Source organism: Balaenoptera physalus, assembly GCF_965194825.1.
Source record: "Balaenoptera physalus genome assembly, chromosome: 20".
NCBI classification, from domain to species: domain Eukaryota; kingdom Metazoa; phylum Chordata; class Mammalia; order Artiodactyla; family Balaenopteridae; genus Balaenoptera; species Balaenoptera physalus.
Window position 1 is genome coordinate 56,162,083 of NC_138901.1, and position 15,439 is coordinate 56,177,521.

The 15,439-nt window shown below is 58.2% G+C and overlaps 3 protein-coding genes and 1 pseudogene across 4 annotated transcripts; all 4 read right to left on the reverse strand.

Annotated features, from left to right (window-relative positions):
- Positions 1-148: 148 nt before the first annotated feature.
- LOC309650385 (fibroblast growth factor 11-like) lies at positions 149-3,823 on the reverse strand. Its single transcript, XM_082441662.1, has 4 exons — positions 2,912-3,823; positions 2,604-2,707; positions 1,784-1,982; positions 149-1,516 (listed from the first exon to the last, which is right to left on the reverse strand). The coding sequence occupies exons 1-4, from the start codon at positions 3,036-3,038 to the stop codon at positions 1,338-1,340; spliced, it is 609 nt and encodes a 202-aa protein (XP_082297788.1). The 5' UTR covers positions 3,039-3,823; the 3' UTR covers positions 149-1,337.
- Positions 3,824-4,064: 241 nt separating this feature from the next.
- LOC309650386 (fibroblast growth factor 11-like) lies at positions 4,065-5,118 on the reverse strand. The gene is made up of 2 exons (XM_082441663.1): positions 4,682-5,118; positions 4,065-4,166 (listed from the first exon to the last, which is right to left on the reverse strand). Exons 1-2 carry the CDS (start codon positions 4,872-4,874, stop codon positions 4,087-4,089), a joined length of 273 nt encoding a protein of 90 aa, XP_082297789.1. The 5' UTR covers positions 4,875-5,118; the 3' UTR covers positions 4,065-4,086.
- A 1,867-nt stretch (positions 5,119-6,985) lies between these two features.
- Positions 6,986-9,181, reverse strand: LOC309650464 (transmembrane protein 102-like). Its single transcript, XM_082441809.1, has 2 exons — positions 8,427-9,181; positions 6,986-8,325 (listed from the first exon to the last, which is right to left on the reverse strand). The coding sequence occupies exons 1-2, from the start codon at positions 8,638-8,640 to the stop codon at positions 7,004-7,006; spliced, it is 1,536 nt and encodes a 511-aa protein (XP_082297935.1). The 5' UTR covers positions 8,641-9,181; the 3' UTR covers positions 6,986-7,003.
- A 1,664-nt stretch (positions 9,182-10,845) lies between these two features.
- On the reverse strand, positions 10,846-13,197 carry LOC309649976 (uncharacterized protein SPEM3 pseudogene; annotated as a pseudogene). Its single transcript has one exon. The product of its transcript is annotated as an uncharacterized protein SPEM3 pseudogene (transcript).
- Positions 13,198-15,439: the final 2,242 nt, after the last annotated feature.

Below are 15,439 nucleotides of genomic sequence, written 5' to 3' on the forward strand. Positions count from 1 at the left end.
AGTTCTGTTCAGTTAGAAGCTGGAGGGGTGTATGAGGTCTAGAGACCAAGAGGCCATCACCCTCCTTGGCCTGACCCGTAGGGGAGAAGGGTGGGACTTATTGCTGAATTGGGGTCTCCTCATTTGGGGGGGTCAAAGCTATGTCCCATTTGTCTTTTTTATTCTAGACCCATTACCCTAAAGACCTCAGCTTTAAAGGGGACCTGGAAGGAATTCCTGCTGAGGTAGCTAAGTGTTCATGTCCCCCCAACCCAGGCACAGGTCCAGTCATGCCATAGTTCTGGCCCCTTCCCCATCCTAGCTGCCCTTCTATGAGCCAGGGATTCCTTCCAAAATTCCTCTGCCCTTCCTCAGCCTCTGTTCCCTGGCAGGACCCCAGCTGAGTTGCAGGAGCTAGAAACTGCATGTAAAAAATAAGGTTAGCATTCTATAGGAAGAATAAGATTTTTGGAAAATTGTCTAGGGAAAACAAGAAGTGGTTCTTGATCCAGCCAGAACTTAGTTCTTTGTGAATCATAGCTGGGTCCTTTCCAGAGCTCCTGCTTAACAGGTATCACTAGAGAAGGTGGGAGCGTGGGTCTAGAACTCTTACTCTAGAGCAATAACATGGCTATATAGGCTCTAGTTCCATCCTAGAGGGAAGGGCTGAGAGTCGTGGTCTATGTCCTAGAGCTGAGATTCAGAAGGAAGTATGGCTCCGTACGTGTCTAGAACATCACGCTCTAGAATTGGGTGTCTCTGGGGTAAGAAAGTTAAACCTGTGGTGATCTGAGACTGGCTCAATTCAGGCCAAGACCAACAGCTGGACAGGGCCCAAATCCAGCCTCTCTCCACTTGGAAACCAGGGGTCCATCTGGGTGAAGGACAGAAGCCTGATGGATCCAGAACAGAGCCTGGCAGCATGCCTGTGTTCCAGCACAGACCCTGAGTGCAGAAATGGCCCCGGCTGGGGTGCCTGGTGTTCCAGAACCTGTCTGGAACAAGGCAAAAGGTGGAGTAGGGAAAGAAGGAAACTAATCCTGAGCTCCAGTGGACCTATAAATCTATGGCTTGGTGGCCATGAAAAGGGCAAAGGGCTCCAGGAACTGGCTGAGCCCGGGGTGCGGAAGATTTATGCTCTGGTTTTGTCAGTTTTGGAACCCCCCGCGCCATCTCGGGAAAAGGCTTTGGAGGGTGTGAGTGTGGAAGGAAAGAAGTGATCAGCCAGGACCATTTTCAGACATCCCCCTCTCTGAGCCCTTTCCCGGGCCCAAGGATCTGAGGGTCTCAGCAGCCCCGGAAGTCACGGCCGGCCCCTAGGCTCCCTCTGGGTAGAGCACCTGGTGGGACCTGGCTGCTCAGGGCATGAGCGTGGCAGCAGGGGTGAGAGCAGGGCCAGAAGCAGGGCTGGGAGACAGGCTGTGGTGGTGGCGAGGGCAGGGAGCCTCCAGTCCGGGGACTGCATGGCAGGGGGCAGGGGGCCTGGAAGGGGAGGTCTCAGGGACACTGTGGAGAGAAGGCTCCCGGTACACAGCCACTGTGAAGGGGAGAGAGAGGAGCAGGAAGGAGAGTTAGGCACCAAGAGAGCTCTGAAAGGGCTCCCTTCCCCTACAATCCTCCTCTGGGAACCCACAGAAGGAGAGCTTCCCAAACCTCCAAAGGCCAGAGCCTTCCTGGCTTGACCTGTCATAGCATGTGTCCTCTTAAAACACTTATAGCCCCTTAGCTGTGTGTCACTAAATGTCCATGTCAAGGTCAATACCGTCCCATGTGGTCCACCTCTTCCCTGGGGGTCCATACTCACCCTCCAGGAGCTTGGGCACAAAGTGGGCGGCTGCCTTGGTCTTCTTGACTCGATTTCCCTTCATGACTCGGCCCTCCTTGTCCAGGCCCAGGTACCAGGACCGGCCAGAACGACGCTGGCGATAGAGAGCAGAGGCGTACAGGACATAGTAATTCTCAGAGACGCACTCCTTAAAGCGACACTCAGCTGTGAAATGTGGCTGAGGAGACAAAGACCCAGAAAGGCACACACAGACAGAAAGACAAAAAGACACATCACTGAACAGAAGGGAGCCCTGGGAAGAACAAGGCAGGATATAATCCACACGTTTGAGACTGGGAGAGCCAACTTCTGAGCCCACGCAGGCACTGGGAGAAAGGGAGGGTGAGGAAGAGTCTGGTGGCCCCCGAGGGCCAGGGACTAGACTTCTGGGGGCCTGGAATGAGAAGATAACTTCTCTCTGCTCTACTCCCAACCTCTCACCATCCAGGGGACCTGGAGGGAATTTCTGCTTGGAGGAGTTCCTGAATCCTTCCCCAGTATCCTGAATGACTCTGGGGAAGTGAGTAATAATGAGGTCTAGAGGAGGTTGGAGAAGACACAGGGGGTCTAAAAGGTTGAAAGAGTTGGACATTCAAAGAGCCTGGGGGTGTTTAGGAGGCTATTGGAGGAGAAGGGATTGGAGGGACCCTAGAGGAGGTGCTTGGGAGCGGGCAGTGAGGACAGGGTGTCGGCAGGAGCTGGAGGGAGAGGAAGCCCTGAGCTGCAAAATATCTGCAATTGGGAAGGCTATAGCTAGGGGAGTCCCCTGACTCCAGGCCACTCTGCCCCCTTGTCTCACCGAGCTGTAGAGCAGCCCCTCAGCGTTCATGGCCATGTAGTGACCCAGCTTGGCACTCTGGATGGTGACTACACGGAGCCCCACAGGGATCAGGTTGAAGTGGGCTGGGGGTGGAGAGAAGAGGTATCAGTACCCCAAGCCTCCAATCCCCATCTGAGCCCCCCCTCAATTCTGGTCCCAGTTCTACTTCTTCCTTTGCGGGGTCAAAGAGCCAGACTGAAAACAACAGAACCTGAAGCCACAATAGGATTGTCATCTCCTATGCCTGCTCTCCCCCTTCCCACCCAGCAGCTGGCTTCCCCTCTCACTGAAAGAGCTGGTGCCCTCTGGGGTGCCCTGGATACTCCCGTCGGGATTCGCCTGGAGGTAGAAACCCTGGCAGCAGAACAGTTTGGTGACGATGCCTTTGAGCTGAGACTCTGGAGAAAGAGACATTCATCTTGGAACATGACATCTCTGTTCCCAGAAACATTGCTACACTTGGCGGGATCAGAGGAGAGAAAGAAAGGAGGATGGAGGGAAGGAAGAGGGTCCCAGGGCCCCAGCTCCCTGACCCTCTAAGCAAGGTCTCTCCCACCTCTCTTTGACTCCAGAGGAAGCTGGGGTGTGGGTCCCTTCTGCTTCCTCTAACCAGCTTTCAGTTTAATTGATTGAAATTTATTTAAAGGCTTAATTCCTACTCTACAGCTCAACCAGAATGGGGGGAAGGGAGAAGAAGGTAGAGGAAGGGGAGAGATACATGGAAAGGCAGAGAACAAAGGGAGACAGGCAGAGCTGCTGAAGCGGCAGTGTGTTTGCGAATGTGGGGGGCAGTAAGGTGACCCCAGGGTAGGGGCGCCCCCTCAGGAGTGGGGGTGGGACTGGGCCTGACGCTGACTCAGCACCTGCTGCTGCGGCTGCCGCTCGCTTCTCGCGGGCCTCGCCTTGGCCCAGCGCCGGCCTGTCTGACACTGACCCATCTGTCTGTCTGTCTGTCTGTCAGTCTGCTGGCTCGCGGGGGCCCAACCCTCCCTGAGGCTCAGCCTCTCCCCTTCAGCCAGGTAACCCGCCTGGGATGGGGGATATTCGGTAGCAAACCAAGGAGATGGGGGAGGGGGCCAGGGAGCTGGTGAGGCAGGCTGACTCACGTGGGGGCTGGGTCCCACTCAAAGGGTGGGCTGCGGACCGTACCACTGCGGAGGGCCGGCGGCGGGGGGAGGAGGACGCCAGCGGGGGGCGGGGGGGGGGTCTCCCCCTAGGGGAGCTGGGAGCGGGCGGGAGCGAGGCCAGAGGGACTTCCCGCCTGTCGCACCTGGACGGGGACCACACGCTAACCCTCACAACTCTCCTCCCCCGGCGCTTGCGGCCGAGTTCCCGGTACCCCCTCGTAGATGGTACGACCCCCAGTCTCCGTGCGGGTATCCAGCCGTGTAGTGTGTCTGAGTTGCTCGCGGCAGAGGGTCCCCTGAGCCAGTGGGACCCGATTTCGGAGTCGCGTAGGCGGTCATGGGGGAGTGCCCAGCTCCCTTCTTGAAGTGCAGGTCACGGGAGGAGGGCGCACAGAGGGGCGGACTGGCGAGGTAGCTGCAAGGACACCCCGGGGAGAGCTGGGGAGATTGGTACCGAGCCAGGCAAGCTCGGCGAGGAGGAACGGAGCCAAGGCTCGGAGGAGCGGGAGAAGCGGGGCGGGGACGGGGCTGCCGGAGCCGCAGAAACCCTCGGGGTGACCCAGGCGTCCGGAACCCCCAGGCCCCTCCGCTCGGCATTGAAAGAATCGCGAGAGACCGCACGTAGGCAGAGGACGGTGGGGGTGGGGACTCGTGTGTTGGGAGGGGGGGCGAGCGGGAGCTGCCAGGCTTCGGGGCACCAGGCTTAGCCCCTCAAGCCTTCCCCTTGCCCTCGAAAGCAAGGAGACTCGGGGTTATGGGCGAGAGAGAAGGGAAACTGAGGCATCGTCTGGCCGAGAGTTTGTGGTCCAGGCGCACCCCCTTTCACTTTCGGGGAGCCGCCGTCAGTCGGGCCCCGCTCTTCCGAGTCCCTGGCCTCAACCTCCCAGGCAGAGAGACCCCCGGCCCGGAGACCCCGCCCCAGCCACTCACCCGGGCAGCGGTCCGGCCGCGCGGGCCGCCCCCCGCACAGTCGCACCTTGGACAGCAGGATGAGGAGCTGCTTCTGGCAAAGGGACTTGGTGCCGCGGGGACACACGCGCCGCTGCGCTGACACGGGCCGGCTGCCCCCGGGCTCGCGGACCTCCCGCTTCTGCCGGATCAGGCTGCTGGCCGGTGCCGCCATGGCGCCCCGGGAGGAGACACCCCAAAACCGGCAGGCTCCCGGAGCGCGCTGGGCCCCCCCAGAGAAGCCCGCTAGCTCACCAGGACATGGTCTTGCCTCTCCGGTCCGACTCGCCGCCTCACCCACGGGACCTGAGGATAAGCCCTAGACGACCCCCACCCCAGGCACCAGCTCCCACCCTTGGGCCTCGTGCTAGCTTCGCCAGACCCAGCAGCCTATGTACCTCTCAGTTGACCCCACCCCCGACCTTTGCCCCCCACAGAAAACTCCCCCTTCTCTGATCTCCAGTGTCCCTGTCCCCCACTAACACTATCCCAAAGCCAAGACCCTCAAATTTTCCAGGATGTGGTTCCAATATCCCCAGGCACCTTTCCACCCTATTTGCGGGCCCTGCACTCCTGCCAAAGCCACTCTTGTAATTTTAAGGGTGTGGGTCCTTAGCTTTGGGGATATTAGCTCACCCCACCCCTGCTGGGGTGCTGCCAGTGTCTAGGAAGAACCCAACCTTGGTGTCTTTTCCTTTGCCACCCTCTAAGTGAAGAATCCCCCACTTTTTTTCACTGAAATCCCCAAAAAACTATGCCTTGAAATATCCAGACTGTCGCCAATCAGCAAGAAGAGGTTCCCAGACCCTGTCTCTGGACGATACCGGTTTTTACCAAGTCACCCCCATCTCTAGTGGCACAGGGTTCCAGCTGCTGAGCCCCTTTCCTCACCTTGTTACCCTCCACTCCTTTTGAAGTCACCTCCAAATCCGCCCTTCCTAGTGGTTACACCAGGTGGTTGTCTGGAGGGCCCTCTGTCACCTCGGAATAAGGAGCATAGGTTTTTGGCTTTTTTGTTTTTTTCTGGCAGCCCCTAATTTCCTCGGGGACAGCTGGTGCTGTTTAGATCCCACGCCCTCCAATCCAACCAGCCCCCCGAGAGAGGAGTGCACCCACGTTGTCACGGGTCCCCAGATGTGAACAGCCCCGCTATAAGTCAGAGCGCATCAGAGCTTTCTGCGACAGGGCTTCCTTGTCCTCCCCAGGACTGCCTATAGCACCCCCTCTTCCTTCCCCGACGCCCCTCAACCTGTCCTATCTTGTCGATCCGGGGACGGCTGGCGCTGGCTCTGGTTCCAGGCTCCTCCCTCCCTGTACCCCGCAAGCGGAGCTTCCCCCCACGCCCGGCTAGGCGTCCCGGACCCCAGGAAGGAGTGAGGGTGTCTCCGCAGAGCGCCCTGGTCTGGCGAAGTGAGCACTGGGCCTGGCGGCTGGACCAAGCGGAGCGGCGGCAGCGGCAGCAGCGGTAGCGGCTGTGGGCAGCTGAGGCGGCGGCGGCGACAGCAGCTCTCCCCTCCTCCGAGAGCCGGCCCGGGGGCGGGGCAGGGGGCGGAGACTCCGGGAAAGAGGTGGGGGGGGGGTGAAGCTGGGCGGGCGGAACCCTGGGGTTCCTTGGAGGCAGGGAGTGGGGACGGTCTTAGAGACAGGTGGAGCCGAGACAAGGCCGCATGTCTCGCATGTCTCGGGGTTCAGAGGAGGAGGGACAAGGAGGCGACTCCACTGAATGGAACTCTGGATTGGGGGAGAGGTTGGGCTTAGATAGATGGAATGGCAGATGCCCCGAGAATGGAGAAAGGGACCCTACTGCCCGGGATGGAGGACAGAACTGGATGAGGAAGGTGGGGGGAATAACTGAAGAGATAGCGGTGGTGGTGAGGTCTAGCCTGGGGTGAAATCCGGCCTCCTTAATATCTCTGCTTTTGTGTGAGACAAATTGGTCAGTCCCTGGTCTCCATACCTTTCTCCTTTACACGTTTTTTCAGCAAATATGTTACCCCCATCCCTATTGACTCCTAAGAGAAAAGACCATAAGAACTGGCGGGAGATGGATGCCAGAGGCTGCACGGGAGCAGGAGGGGTGCTGGCCACAGATTTGGAAAGTGGAGAGGCCAGAAGGGAACGACCTGTGCCAGGGATGCGGCGGGAGGAGGGTGGGAGGAAGCGGAGGAACCGGCGAGGAGGCCTTCTAGAACGGGTTCTTCGGGCCCAAGGCGCTCAGCCTGTCTCCCAGGTGAGGGGAGAGCAGTCCCCTCCACATCCCGCTGGCCAACAGAAGCACATTCCAGGTTAGTAGGAACAGCGTCTTTAATGGGCCCCGCCTCCCACGCCGGCTAAGCCGCCCCCCTTGCGTGCAGCCTTGGCCTCTTCCACAGCGACGCGCAGGGCGCGGGCAGGGTCCCTGCGAAGCAGGGCCAACGCCCGGAGCAGCGAAGCGGCGCCGTCCCCCGCACCGAGCTTTTGGCCACTCAGAAAATAGTGGGGCAGCGTCCCGGCCTCGACCACCCGGCCCAGCTCATCCAGCAGCCCGAGGCAGCAGGCGCCCGCATTCTCGGGTCGCGCCAGATAGAGCGCGGGCAGCCGCTCGCACGCCCAGTAGAGCAACGTCCGCAGGAGATAGGGCGCCGCGACCCTAGTCCCGGTCACCAGCGGGCGCAGCAGCGCCTGGGCCGCCGCGTGCGCTTGCAGCAGGGGAACGGGTATGCGCGTCTTGAGCGCCAGCTCTTGGCGGGCGAAGCAGAGCTGCCATCTGGAGGCGCCCGGCCGCTCTGTGCCGCCGCCGCCGGGCACCAGGTAGAAGGAAGACGACTCCGAGGCCAGCGGGCCGGCCCAAGAGTGGCTCCGAGCCTGCTGGGGCCAGCCGGCCACGGACACCACGGGGATCAAGTCGAAAAGCAGGAGGCGGCGCGGGGGCTCAGGCGTAGCCAGGAGGATGGTGGTGACCCCCGCGTGGCGGGCTGCGTGGACCAAGCGCGGGGCACCCGGGACCGGAAACAGGGACTCAGCGACCGCAGCCAGCGAAGCAAAGAACCAGGCAGCCACCTGGGCGGGGCACAATGTGGGCCATGCCTCCCGAGCCTCCGACGGCTGTGGCACTGGGCTAACGTCGGCTGCTTTGGTGACGTCACCATTCGTTTTTTTCAGTGGTGAGGGAAAGTCAACATCGGTTACGTCTTGTTGAGGCAATTCTGGCACTGAAACATTACTAGGTGATTTTTCCAAAGACTCGTGTGCCTCAGCCTCAGTGACGTCACCGTGCAGCTGGTCCACGGAGATTTGCGGATCCTTGGGAGTTTCTTTGCTTTGGGCTGGGTGGATCGAATCACGTCCTCCTGGGACTGGGGGTCCTAGGCAATCCTGCCATGCCTCCCGGACCGAGGTTCCGCGTACTTGCTCTGGGAGGAAGAGCCATGCGTAACAGGATCCCACGTCCGGTTGCAGCTCCTGCCCAGTGCCATCTAGCGAAAGCACGGGCACCAGGAGGGTGAAGCTGGCGTCGTAGTGAGGTCCCCGAGCGTAGGGACCTAGAGGCGCAGGCCCCAGATCCAGGGAGCCCTCGCGAATCCCGCCACGAAGCAGCAAGAGCTCTGCCTGAGGAGGAAAGCGAAGGTCCCGGCGGTGAACGAGACCTAAGGAAAGAGAAGGGATCGTAAAGGCGTGATCCAGAGCCGGGGCGGGGTGAGGCGGAGCTGAGAGCTGCAAGTTCCCGAAGGCTGGGAGGGTTACTTACCAAGCAAAGAGAAAACAAAGTCCTTGGCCTGGAGGAGATATGGTCCTGGCTTGGGACCTTCACTCCAGCTCTCCTGCACACCCAGCTCCTGGATCAGCTGGGTTAGTTCTTGCAGCTGCGCCCCAGAGCAGAAGTCGATGTCCGTGAGCGGCCGGGCTGGGGCTGGGGGCGGTGGGCCCCACCAGGGAGCACTTCCCCAGACCGCGGAAGCCATATGGCTCTGTCGTTTTGGGGCTAGGAAATACACAGACGGGAGGAAGCCCAGACGGGCCGTTCCTTTTGCTGAGGAAAACTGGCCCCAGTTCTTTTCTCTTCCAGAGGCCAAGAGGGTTCCCAAGGCACAGTCCGCCAATGGGTCTGCAGACGAAGGGCCCTAAATTTAGTCTTGAAAGGGAACAAATAAACACCTCCTCCGTCCTTGCCCTTTTCTCATATGCTGCTCCCCGCCCCCATGGAACGGTTCACCTGACTCAGCAGGTAGAAAGTAGCTGTTTGGCCCCTCCTAAGGAATGCAGTAGCCTCCTTCGCTGCCCCTTGTCTACGTCCCCTTACCTCTTTTTCAGAAGAGGCTAATGGTTTACGGCTTCCCTCTTAGGGGTAGCTACAAAGGCTGGGAAGAGAATGGATAGGAAGATTCAACAGGTAACTTCTTCCTGCTGCCTGCAAGGCCACGCCCCTAAATTATAACCACGCCCCTTTCTGGAGGCTGTCGGGGTGGTTCCGGACCGGCCCGGCCTCCAGTCAGAGTTCAGACCATCCTTTCCCGCTGCAGAGTTCTCGCGGCTATCCTGGGAGTTGTAGTTTGTCTTCAAAACTACCAGGGCGTTGGGGCCACGCCCCCACATCCTTTCCGGTTCCGTTCAAATAGTGCCTGACGGAAGCTGTAGTTCCTATGCAGATAAACTATTCTGTGTCTTTACAAGGCCAGGTCAACCGCACAAACACTCCTTGGGGTTAGAATAGAGGCCTAATAGGATGGATCTGAATAGCAAACAATAATGAGGGACATACACTAGGGCATGCGGAGAAATAGGGGACTCTACATCTCACTTGGGAGTAGAGGAGCCCTGGTCATTTAAATCTAGAAGGGTTCTTGCATGCAATTATAACTTCATTTTAGAGGTGAGACTGCAAGCCTAGAAAGGTTGCACATGACTTGTCCAAGGGCAGAGCTGAGCCAGAGAGGTGTTGGAAATGGGCTCTCCCGCTGGGACGTATCTCCTTGGAATCGGTGGTGGTAATGTTAGACAAGAACACACCGATAGTGTGCCTGTAGTGACCCAGGGATGGACATCTGACTCAGGGAAGGGACATATTAGTGTTGCCCACCTCAGACACACAAGTGGTGGCAGGGAAAATACTTTGCAATCTCGCAGCTTATGTGTGTATACAGAAGAGTTATCAGGACTGAAAATCAAGTCCAGAGGAAACTCCAGCTGGGCTAGGGCAGGGCAATGAAAAATTATGAGGGGAAGGAAATTGCTTTCAGCGGCCAGTGCTATCATGGACACAGCTTAAGTCCAGGCTGAAACTAGGAGCCAGAATAATAGGACAGAAAGATAGGACACCAGAGACACGCTCACAGATTAGACCAATGAATGCTGGACCAGGAATTCTTACATTCCTTTTTCCCAGGGGTCTGTCTCCACAGTGAACTAGGCCTAAGTCCATGGGCAAGAAAATTAAGTGGAGACACCTGGAGAAAATTAGAGGCCTATGAAGGAGGGGACCGTCAGAATCCAAGGCTCAATTTGGGGAGCCTCAAACACAAGGTTTCCTAGTCACTGACCAAGAGAGGTCTTCTCCCTCAGTAACCACGAGCCCCAAACACAGCCCAGAACGGGGGAGGCAAGTTTGCATACCTCTGGTCGTGACCCAAGAGACCAGATCAGGAAAACTGAAGCCTGGGCTCTTTCTCACAGTCTGGGGAAATCAGGCGTTGGGTGTCCATGCCTACATCTTACCTCCTCCCCAGAGGGTGGCTTCTGAGCCACCCTAAAAAGAACTGAGTTCTCTGGGCTCTGGGGGAGCTTTAAGATGCTGGGGGTGGGTGACAGGGAAAGGAAAATTGCTCTAAACTCTAAAGCACTGCTCTCCAATAGCATTTTCCATGATGATGGAAACGTTCTAAATCTGTGCTGTCCAATACAGTATCCGCTAGCTCCATGTGACTACTGAGCACTTAGAAGATCATGACACTGAGGAACAGAATTTTTTTCTTTTTTTGGCCAAGCCATGAAGCTTGCAGGGACTGAGTTCCCCGACCAGGGATTGAACCCCGGCCACAGCAGTGAAAGCGCCAAGTCCCAACAACTGGACCACCAGGGAACAGAATTGGACGCCAGGGAAATTCTGTTCCCTGAGGAAGAGAATTTTTAACTTTTTCACTTAAATTTTAACAGAATTACTTTTCCTTAAGTTTAACTAATTTATATTCTAATAGGCATATTTGGCTAGTGGCTACTGTAATTGACAATGCAGCTCTAGGGCCTTGGGGATAACGGATTTAGCTAGACAGCGATGGAGGGAAAGCAGGGATAGTTTAGGTCCTCATCAGGCCCTGTGGGATGGGGCTGGGGTGGATGTCCTCACACAACCACAGAACACTTCTCTTGTCTCTTTATTCCTCATGCATATCTGTCCCCTGATATCCCCACCCCTTGATGGTCTCCGGTGAGTTGTTGGATGTCTCTCGGTGAAGGCGCCTGGGAGACAGAGCTTCGCATTTGTCCCTGCCCGCTCTGAACTGTCTCTGGCGGGCGTCAAAGACCACATGCCCTAGCCGGGTGCCTGACCCAGGACAGTAGGGCTTCCAGCTGGTCTTGGGAGGCGTAGACATCTGGCGATAGCTCTGGCAGGCTGGAGGAACTGTATCCATGGGGTGGTACACCCAGTCTTGGCTGCCTGCTCGCCGGGAGGATGATTGCAGCTCAATCAGCACAGGTACCTCTGAGAAGGTTTGCAGGTCATTGTAGGTCAACTGAGCCTTGGGAGAGCAGGAGTTCTGACTGGGTGGGACAGAAGTCCATGGTATGTGCTGCCCTGCATCCTCCTTTCGAGGAACTGCCTCAGATCTAAATAACTTTCGGGTCTGATGTGGGCCCAAAGCTTGGACAGAGTCAGTTCCTAGAGGGTTCTTGTGGAGGCCTGGATTTGGGGTAAGGCCTGGGTTTCTGCAAAGTCTACTCTCGTTTGCAGGGCCTGGGGTCCTTTGGAGGACAGAGCCTTGGTTGAGGTCTAGAGTCTCACGAAGTTCAGGGGGTTGGGGCTGGTTTGGGGTTTGGGACGTCGTGGCTAACTGGGGAGGGATGGGGCCCTGGGAAGAGAGGACAGACGGAGGAGACTTGGAGGTTGGGGGAAAGGTGGGGGGTTGTATTAAGGCGGAGGGCTTCTGGTGGTTGCTGTGTTGATGAAAGACAAAGGATCTGGGAGAAACAAGAGGCAGAGAAAGAGTGCATGGTGGAGGCATGGCGCATGGTGAGCTCTGGGCACTGGTTGGAGAATGGAAGCAAGGTTGAGAAGGTGCAGCATCCTTGGAGTACACCAGGAATTTGGGGTAGACTGGAGCCTGGGGGTCCGTGTTTCTCTTCTCAGAACTGCAAGGATGAAAGCTGCAGTAAGGGAAGGTCTTGGACTGCACAAATTTGTCTTTGGCATCATTTGAGGTCTTCCATTCCATATTCCCCAACTCCAGGTAACCCAGTATGGATCCTGTGGAGGGCTTGGCACTGTCCCCACTACATTGCTTCAGTGTTTGCTCAGCTGTACCAGAGCTCACCAGACCATGCCCCTCTTGGGGCCTGGAGACGGTACCCAAGTCCTTTCTGGAGTACCCAGAGTTCTGAGGGGGACACACATGGACCACGTTCTGCTTTACCCTGTGGGCATCGTAGACCACCTGGCCGGAGGAGAGGCCTTGGCTGAAGGCAGACAAGGTAGAGGGAATAGAAGCTAGGATGGGGGTAGGGGTGGTGGAAGGGACTGGAGTGGTCGTCAGGGCCATGACCAGCTCTGGGACAGAGGTTGTGGCAGAGATCGGGACAGGGGCTGGTGTAGGGGCTAGGGCAGGAGTAGTAGCAGGGGCAGAAGTTGGGGGAGGGACTGGGGCCGAAGGTGGGGGAGGGACCAGAGTGTTGGCATGGGTATAGGTCAGATGAGCATGGGTCAGGGTGCAGACAGAAGTGTGGCCCAGGGACTGGGCTGAGGCATTTGAGGGGGCCTGGGCTTGGGCCTGGGCTGGGGTATGGGCTGAGGTATGCTCAGGGCCATGGACCTGGGCAGGGCTGTGCTCAGGGGTGAGGGCTGGGGAGGGGGTCTGGGCCTTGGCAGGAGCATGCGCAGGGGGCTGAACTGGGGGGCGGGTCTGGGCCCGGGCTGGGGCCCGGGCTGGGTCATAGTCTGGGGTCTTCGTCTTGCTCTCTTGGGGCAGGCGGAGTGGAAGCACCTCCACCTTGCTCATCCTGCGGAGCTTGGAAGATGTCTCTTGCCTGGAGTAAAAGGTGGCTCGGGACTTTAAGGCTGTGACCGGAGGGGCCTCGCCAGCTCCCACTACCCCCTCCTTCCACAGTCCCCGTGGAGCCTCCATGGGAGCCCCAGCCCGTCCACACTGAGGCGGCATCCAGCAGCACCCAGAAGCCTTCTTATGTTTTGTGACTGGTAGCCAGGAGTCAAGGTGGTTTGGGTGCCCGAGCAGGAAGCTTGGGCGATGGCGGAAGCGGGAAGAAACTCTTGAGCACAGGTTGTTGGGATCCACGGAGCTGCGCAGGCACATGCGATGGCTGCCTACACAGCTGGCTTGCTTGTCTGCGGGGAAAGGCGAGATGGGACAGGGCCTGGGTTCCTGAGGGGCTGAGAATCGAGGCAGGGATAGAAGAAAGGGGACAGGCCCACGTCCCCTGAGCCCACGCTGGCGCCCACTCACCTTTGGGGAAAACGTGATGGAAGAGTGTCCGCAAGGAGCTCTTCAGATGCCTCCAGAGCTGAGGGAAGCAGGGGAGGGGGGAGGCCGGGAGCAGGGTGAGCCCTGAAATCCAACCCTTGTCCGGCCACACCCCAGCAGCCCTCCCACCTCAGCCCCTTCAAGACCCCAGGGCTCCCCCAACCCCACTGCCCTGATCCTGCCCTGACCAGAGTCACCACGTTGATCCCCACGTTGAGCAAGATGAAGCTGCCCAGGATCAGAAGAATTGAGTCTCCTAGGTCCTGGCATTTCCTGGGGTTGGTGCCAGAGCACGGCTGGGCTCGGTAGTGGGTTTGCTCACCCATGGCCGCGGGTCCCAGGACTGCCTGGGCCCCCTGGCCTCCACATACTCACTGGGAGCCAGAGGGGGAGAAGGACTGGGTCATAATGGGGCAGGTGGTTGGGGTCACAATGAGGGAGGGGGAGGAAAAGGAGGGCCCAGGGTGGCATTCGCTGGTAACCAGGGTCAGGTAAGCTGAGCCTGGACAGTCAAACAGGGCCCGGAGGCCGGCCCACCTCCCCTCGAGTGGTCAATCATTCACTCACCACCCTCTGGCTCACTTGTTCAAATGACACATTCCATCTCTTGGCCCCTCCTGAGACTAGGAAGACCTTGGCCTCAGAGCCCTGGGGAAGGCCTGGCTGGAGTCCAGAGCCTCAGCCTTCTTCATGCCCTTCACTGGGCGTGGAGCTGGACCTGCCCAGATGTGGAACCTCCCAGTTTGGAAGCAGCTTCTTGTATGAGGCTCTCTGGGGACAGGGACAGCTGAGACACAGAGGAGGTGCCCAGAGACCAGTGGTTTGGAGTCTGCAGCTGCAGATCTACTTAGTGCATGGTATAGGACCAGGAGGGGCTTGCTGGCAGGACTGTGGCCACTAAACCAAGGGGACCCTCAGGCCCAGAAGGGGACACTGGCTTCTTATTGCAGGAAGCCAAGGGCAGGGACCCAGGCTGGCAGAAGGAGTGGCGCTTCCAAGCCACAGACCACCAATGTTTCCTGGACTCTGGCGCTCTTTATTCCTCTCGCCATGCCCTGCCGCCCCCCGCCCCCGCCCCCGTTTGCTGCTGCTCAGTTCATTTTTCCCAGTCTGGCTCCCGTGCAGAGGGGGCCTCGAGGCCGAGGTGGAAGGCGGCAGCGAGTTGGCCCGCGCTCGGCTCTCCTGCACTTGCCGCTTCAGCTCCAGGCTGTCATACACCTGGTAGCTGGCATTGCCCCCCGGGTTCCGGCTGAGTGGCATGAAGGTGGGCCGGGGCGGAAGGTGCTCGGTAGCCTGGACGTCGGGCAGGGACTGGGAGGAGCGGACGAGCAGCGCTGAGCTGGGAGCCGTGAGGGAGGCGGAGGTGGTCAGAGGGCGCCGAACGGACAGCATCTCGGCCCATTCGGCCGCCCGGCGCCGAACTCCTTGGGGTTAGACCAGAGGCCTAATAGGATGGATCTGAATAGCAAACAATAATAATGAGGGACATACACTAGGGCATGCGGAGAAATAGGGGACTCTACCTCTCACTTGGGAGTAGAGGAGCCCTGGTCATTTAAATCTAGAAGGGTTCTTGCATGCAATTATAACTTCATTTTAGAGGTGAGACTGCAAGCCTAGAAAGGTTGCACATGACTTGTCCAAGGGCAGAGCTGAGCCAGAGAGGTGTTGGAAATGGGCTCTCCCGCTGGGACGTATCTCCTTGGAATCGGTGGTGGTAATGTTAGACAAGAACACACCGATAGTGTGCCTGTAGTGACCCAGGGATGGACATCTGACTCAGGGAAGGGACATATTAGTGTTGCCCACCTCAGACACACAAGTGGTGGCAGGGAAAACACTTTGCCATCTCGCAGCTTATGTGTGTATACAGAAGAGTTATCAGGACTGAAAATCAAGTCCAGAGGAAACTCCAGCTGGGCTAGGGCAGGGCAATGAAAAATTATGAGGGGAAGGAAATTGCTTTCAGCGGCCAGTGCTATCATGGACACAGCTTAAGTCCAGGCTGAAACTAGGAGCCAGAATAATAGGACAGAAAGATAGGACACCAGGGACACGCTCACAGATTAGACCA

Coding starts and splice junctions, on each gene's coding strand:
- LOC309650385 (XM_082441662.1), bottom strand. CDS start 3,038: ATGTCTCTTTCTCCAGAGTCTCAGCTCAAAGGCATCGTCACCAAACTG. Junction 2,708..2,911: donor AGAGGGCACCAGCTCTTTCA/GTGAGAGGGGAA, acceptor CTCCACCCCCAG/CCCACTTCAACCTGATCCCT. Junction 1,517..1,783: donor TGTGCCCAAGCTCCTGGAGG/GTGAGTATGGAC, acceptor TCCCCTTCACAG/TGGCTGTGTACCGGGAGCCT.
- LOC309650386 (XM_082441663.1), bottom strand. CDS start 4,874: ATGGCGGCACCGGCCAGCAGCCTGATCCGGCAGAAGCGGGAGGTCCGC. Junction 4,167..4,681: donor GCGGCCGGACCGCTGCCCGG/GTGAGTGGCTGG, acceptor GTGTCCTTGCAG/CTACCTCGCCAGTCCGCCCC.
- LOC309650464 (XM_082441809.1), bottom strand. CDS start 8,640: ATGGCTTCCGCGGTCTGGGGAAGTGCTCCCTGGTGGGGCCCACCGCCC. Junction 8,326..8,426: donor CTTTGTTTTCTCTTTGCTTG/GTAAGTAACCCT, acceptor CTCTTTCCTTAG/GTCTCGTTCACCGCCGGGAC.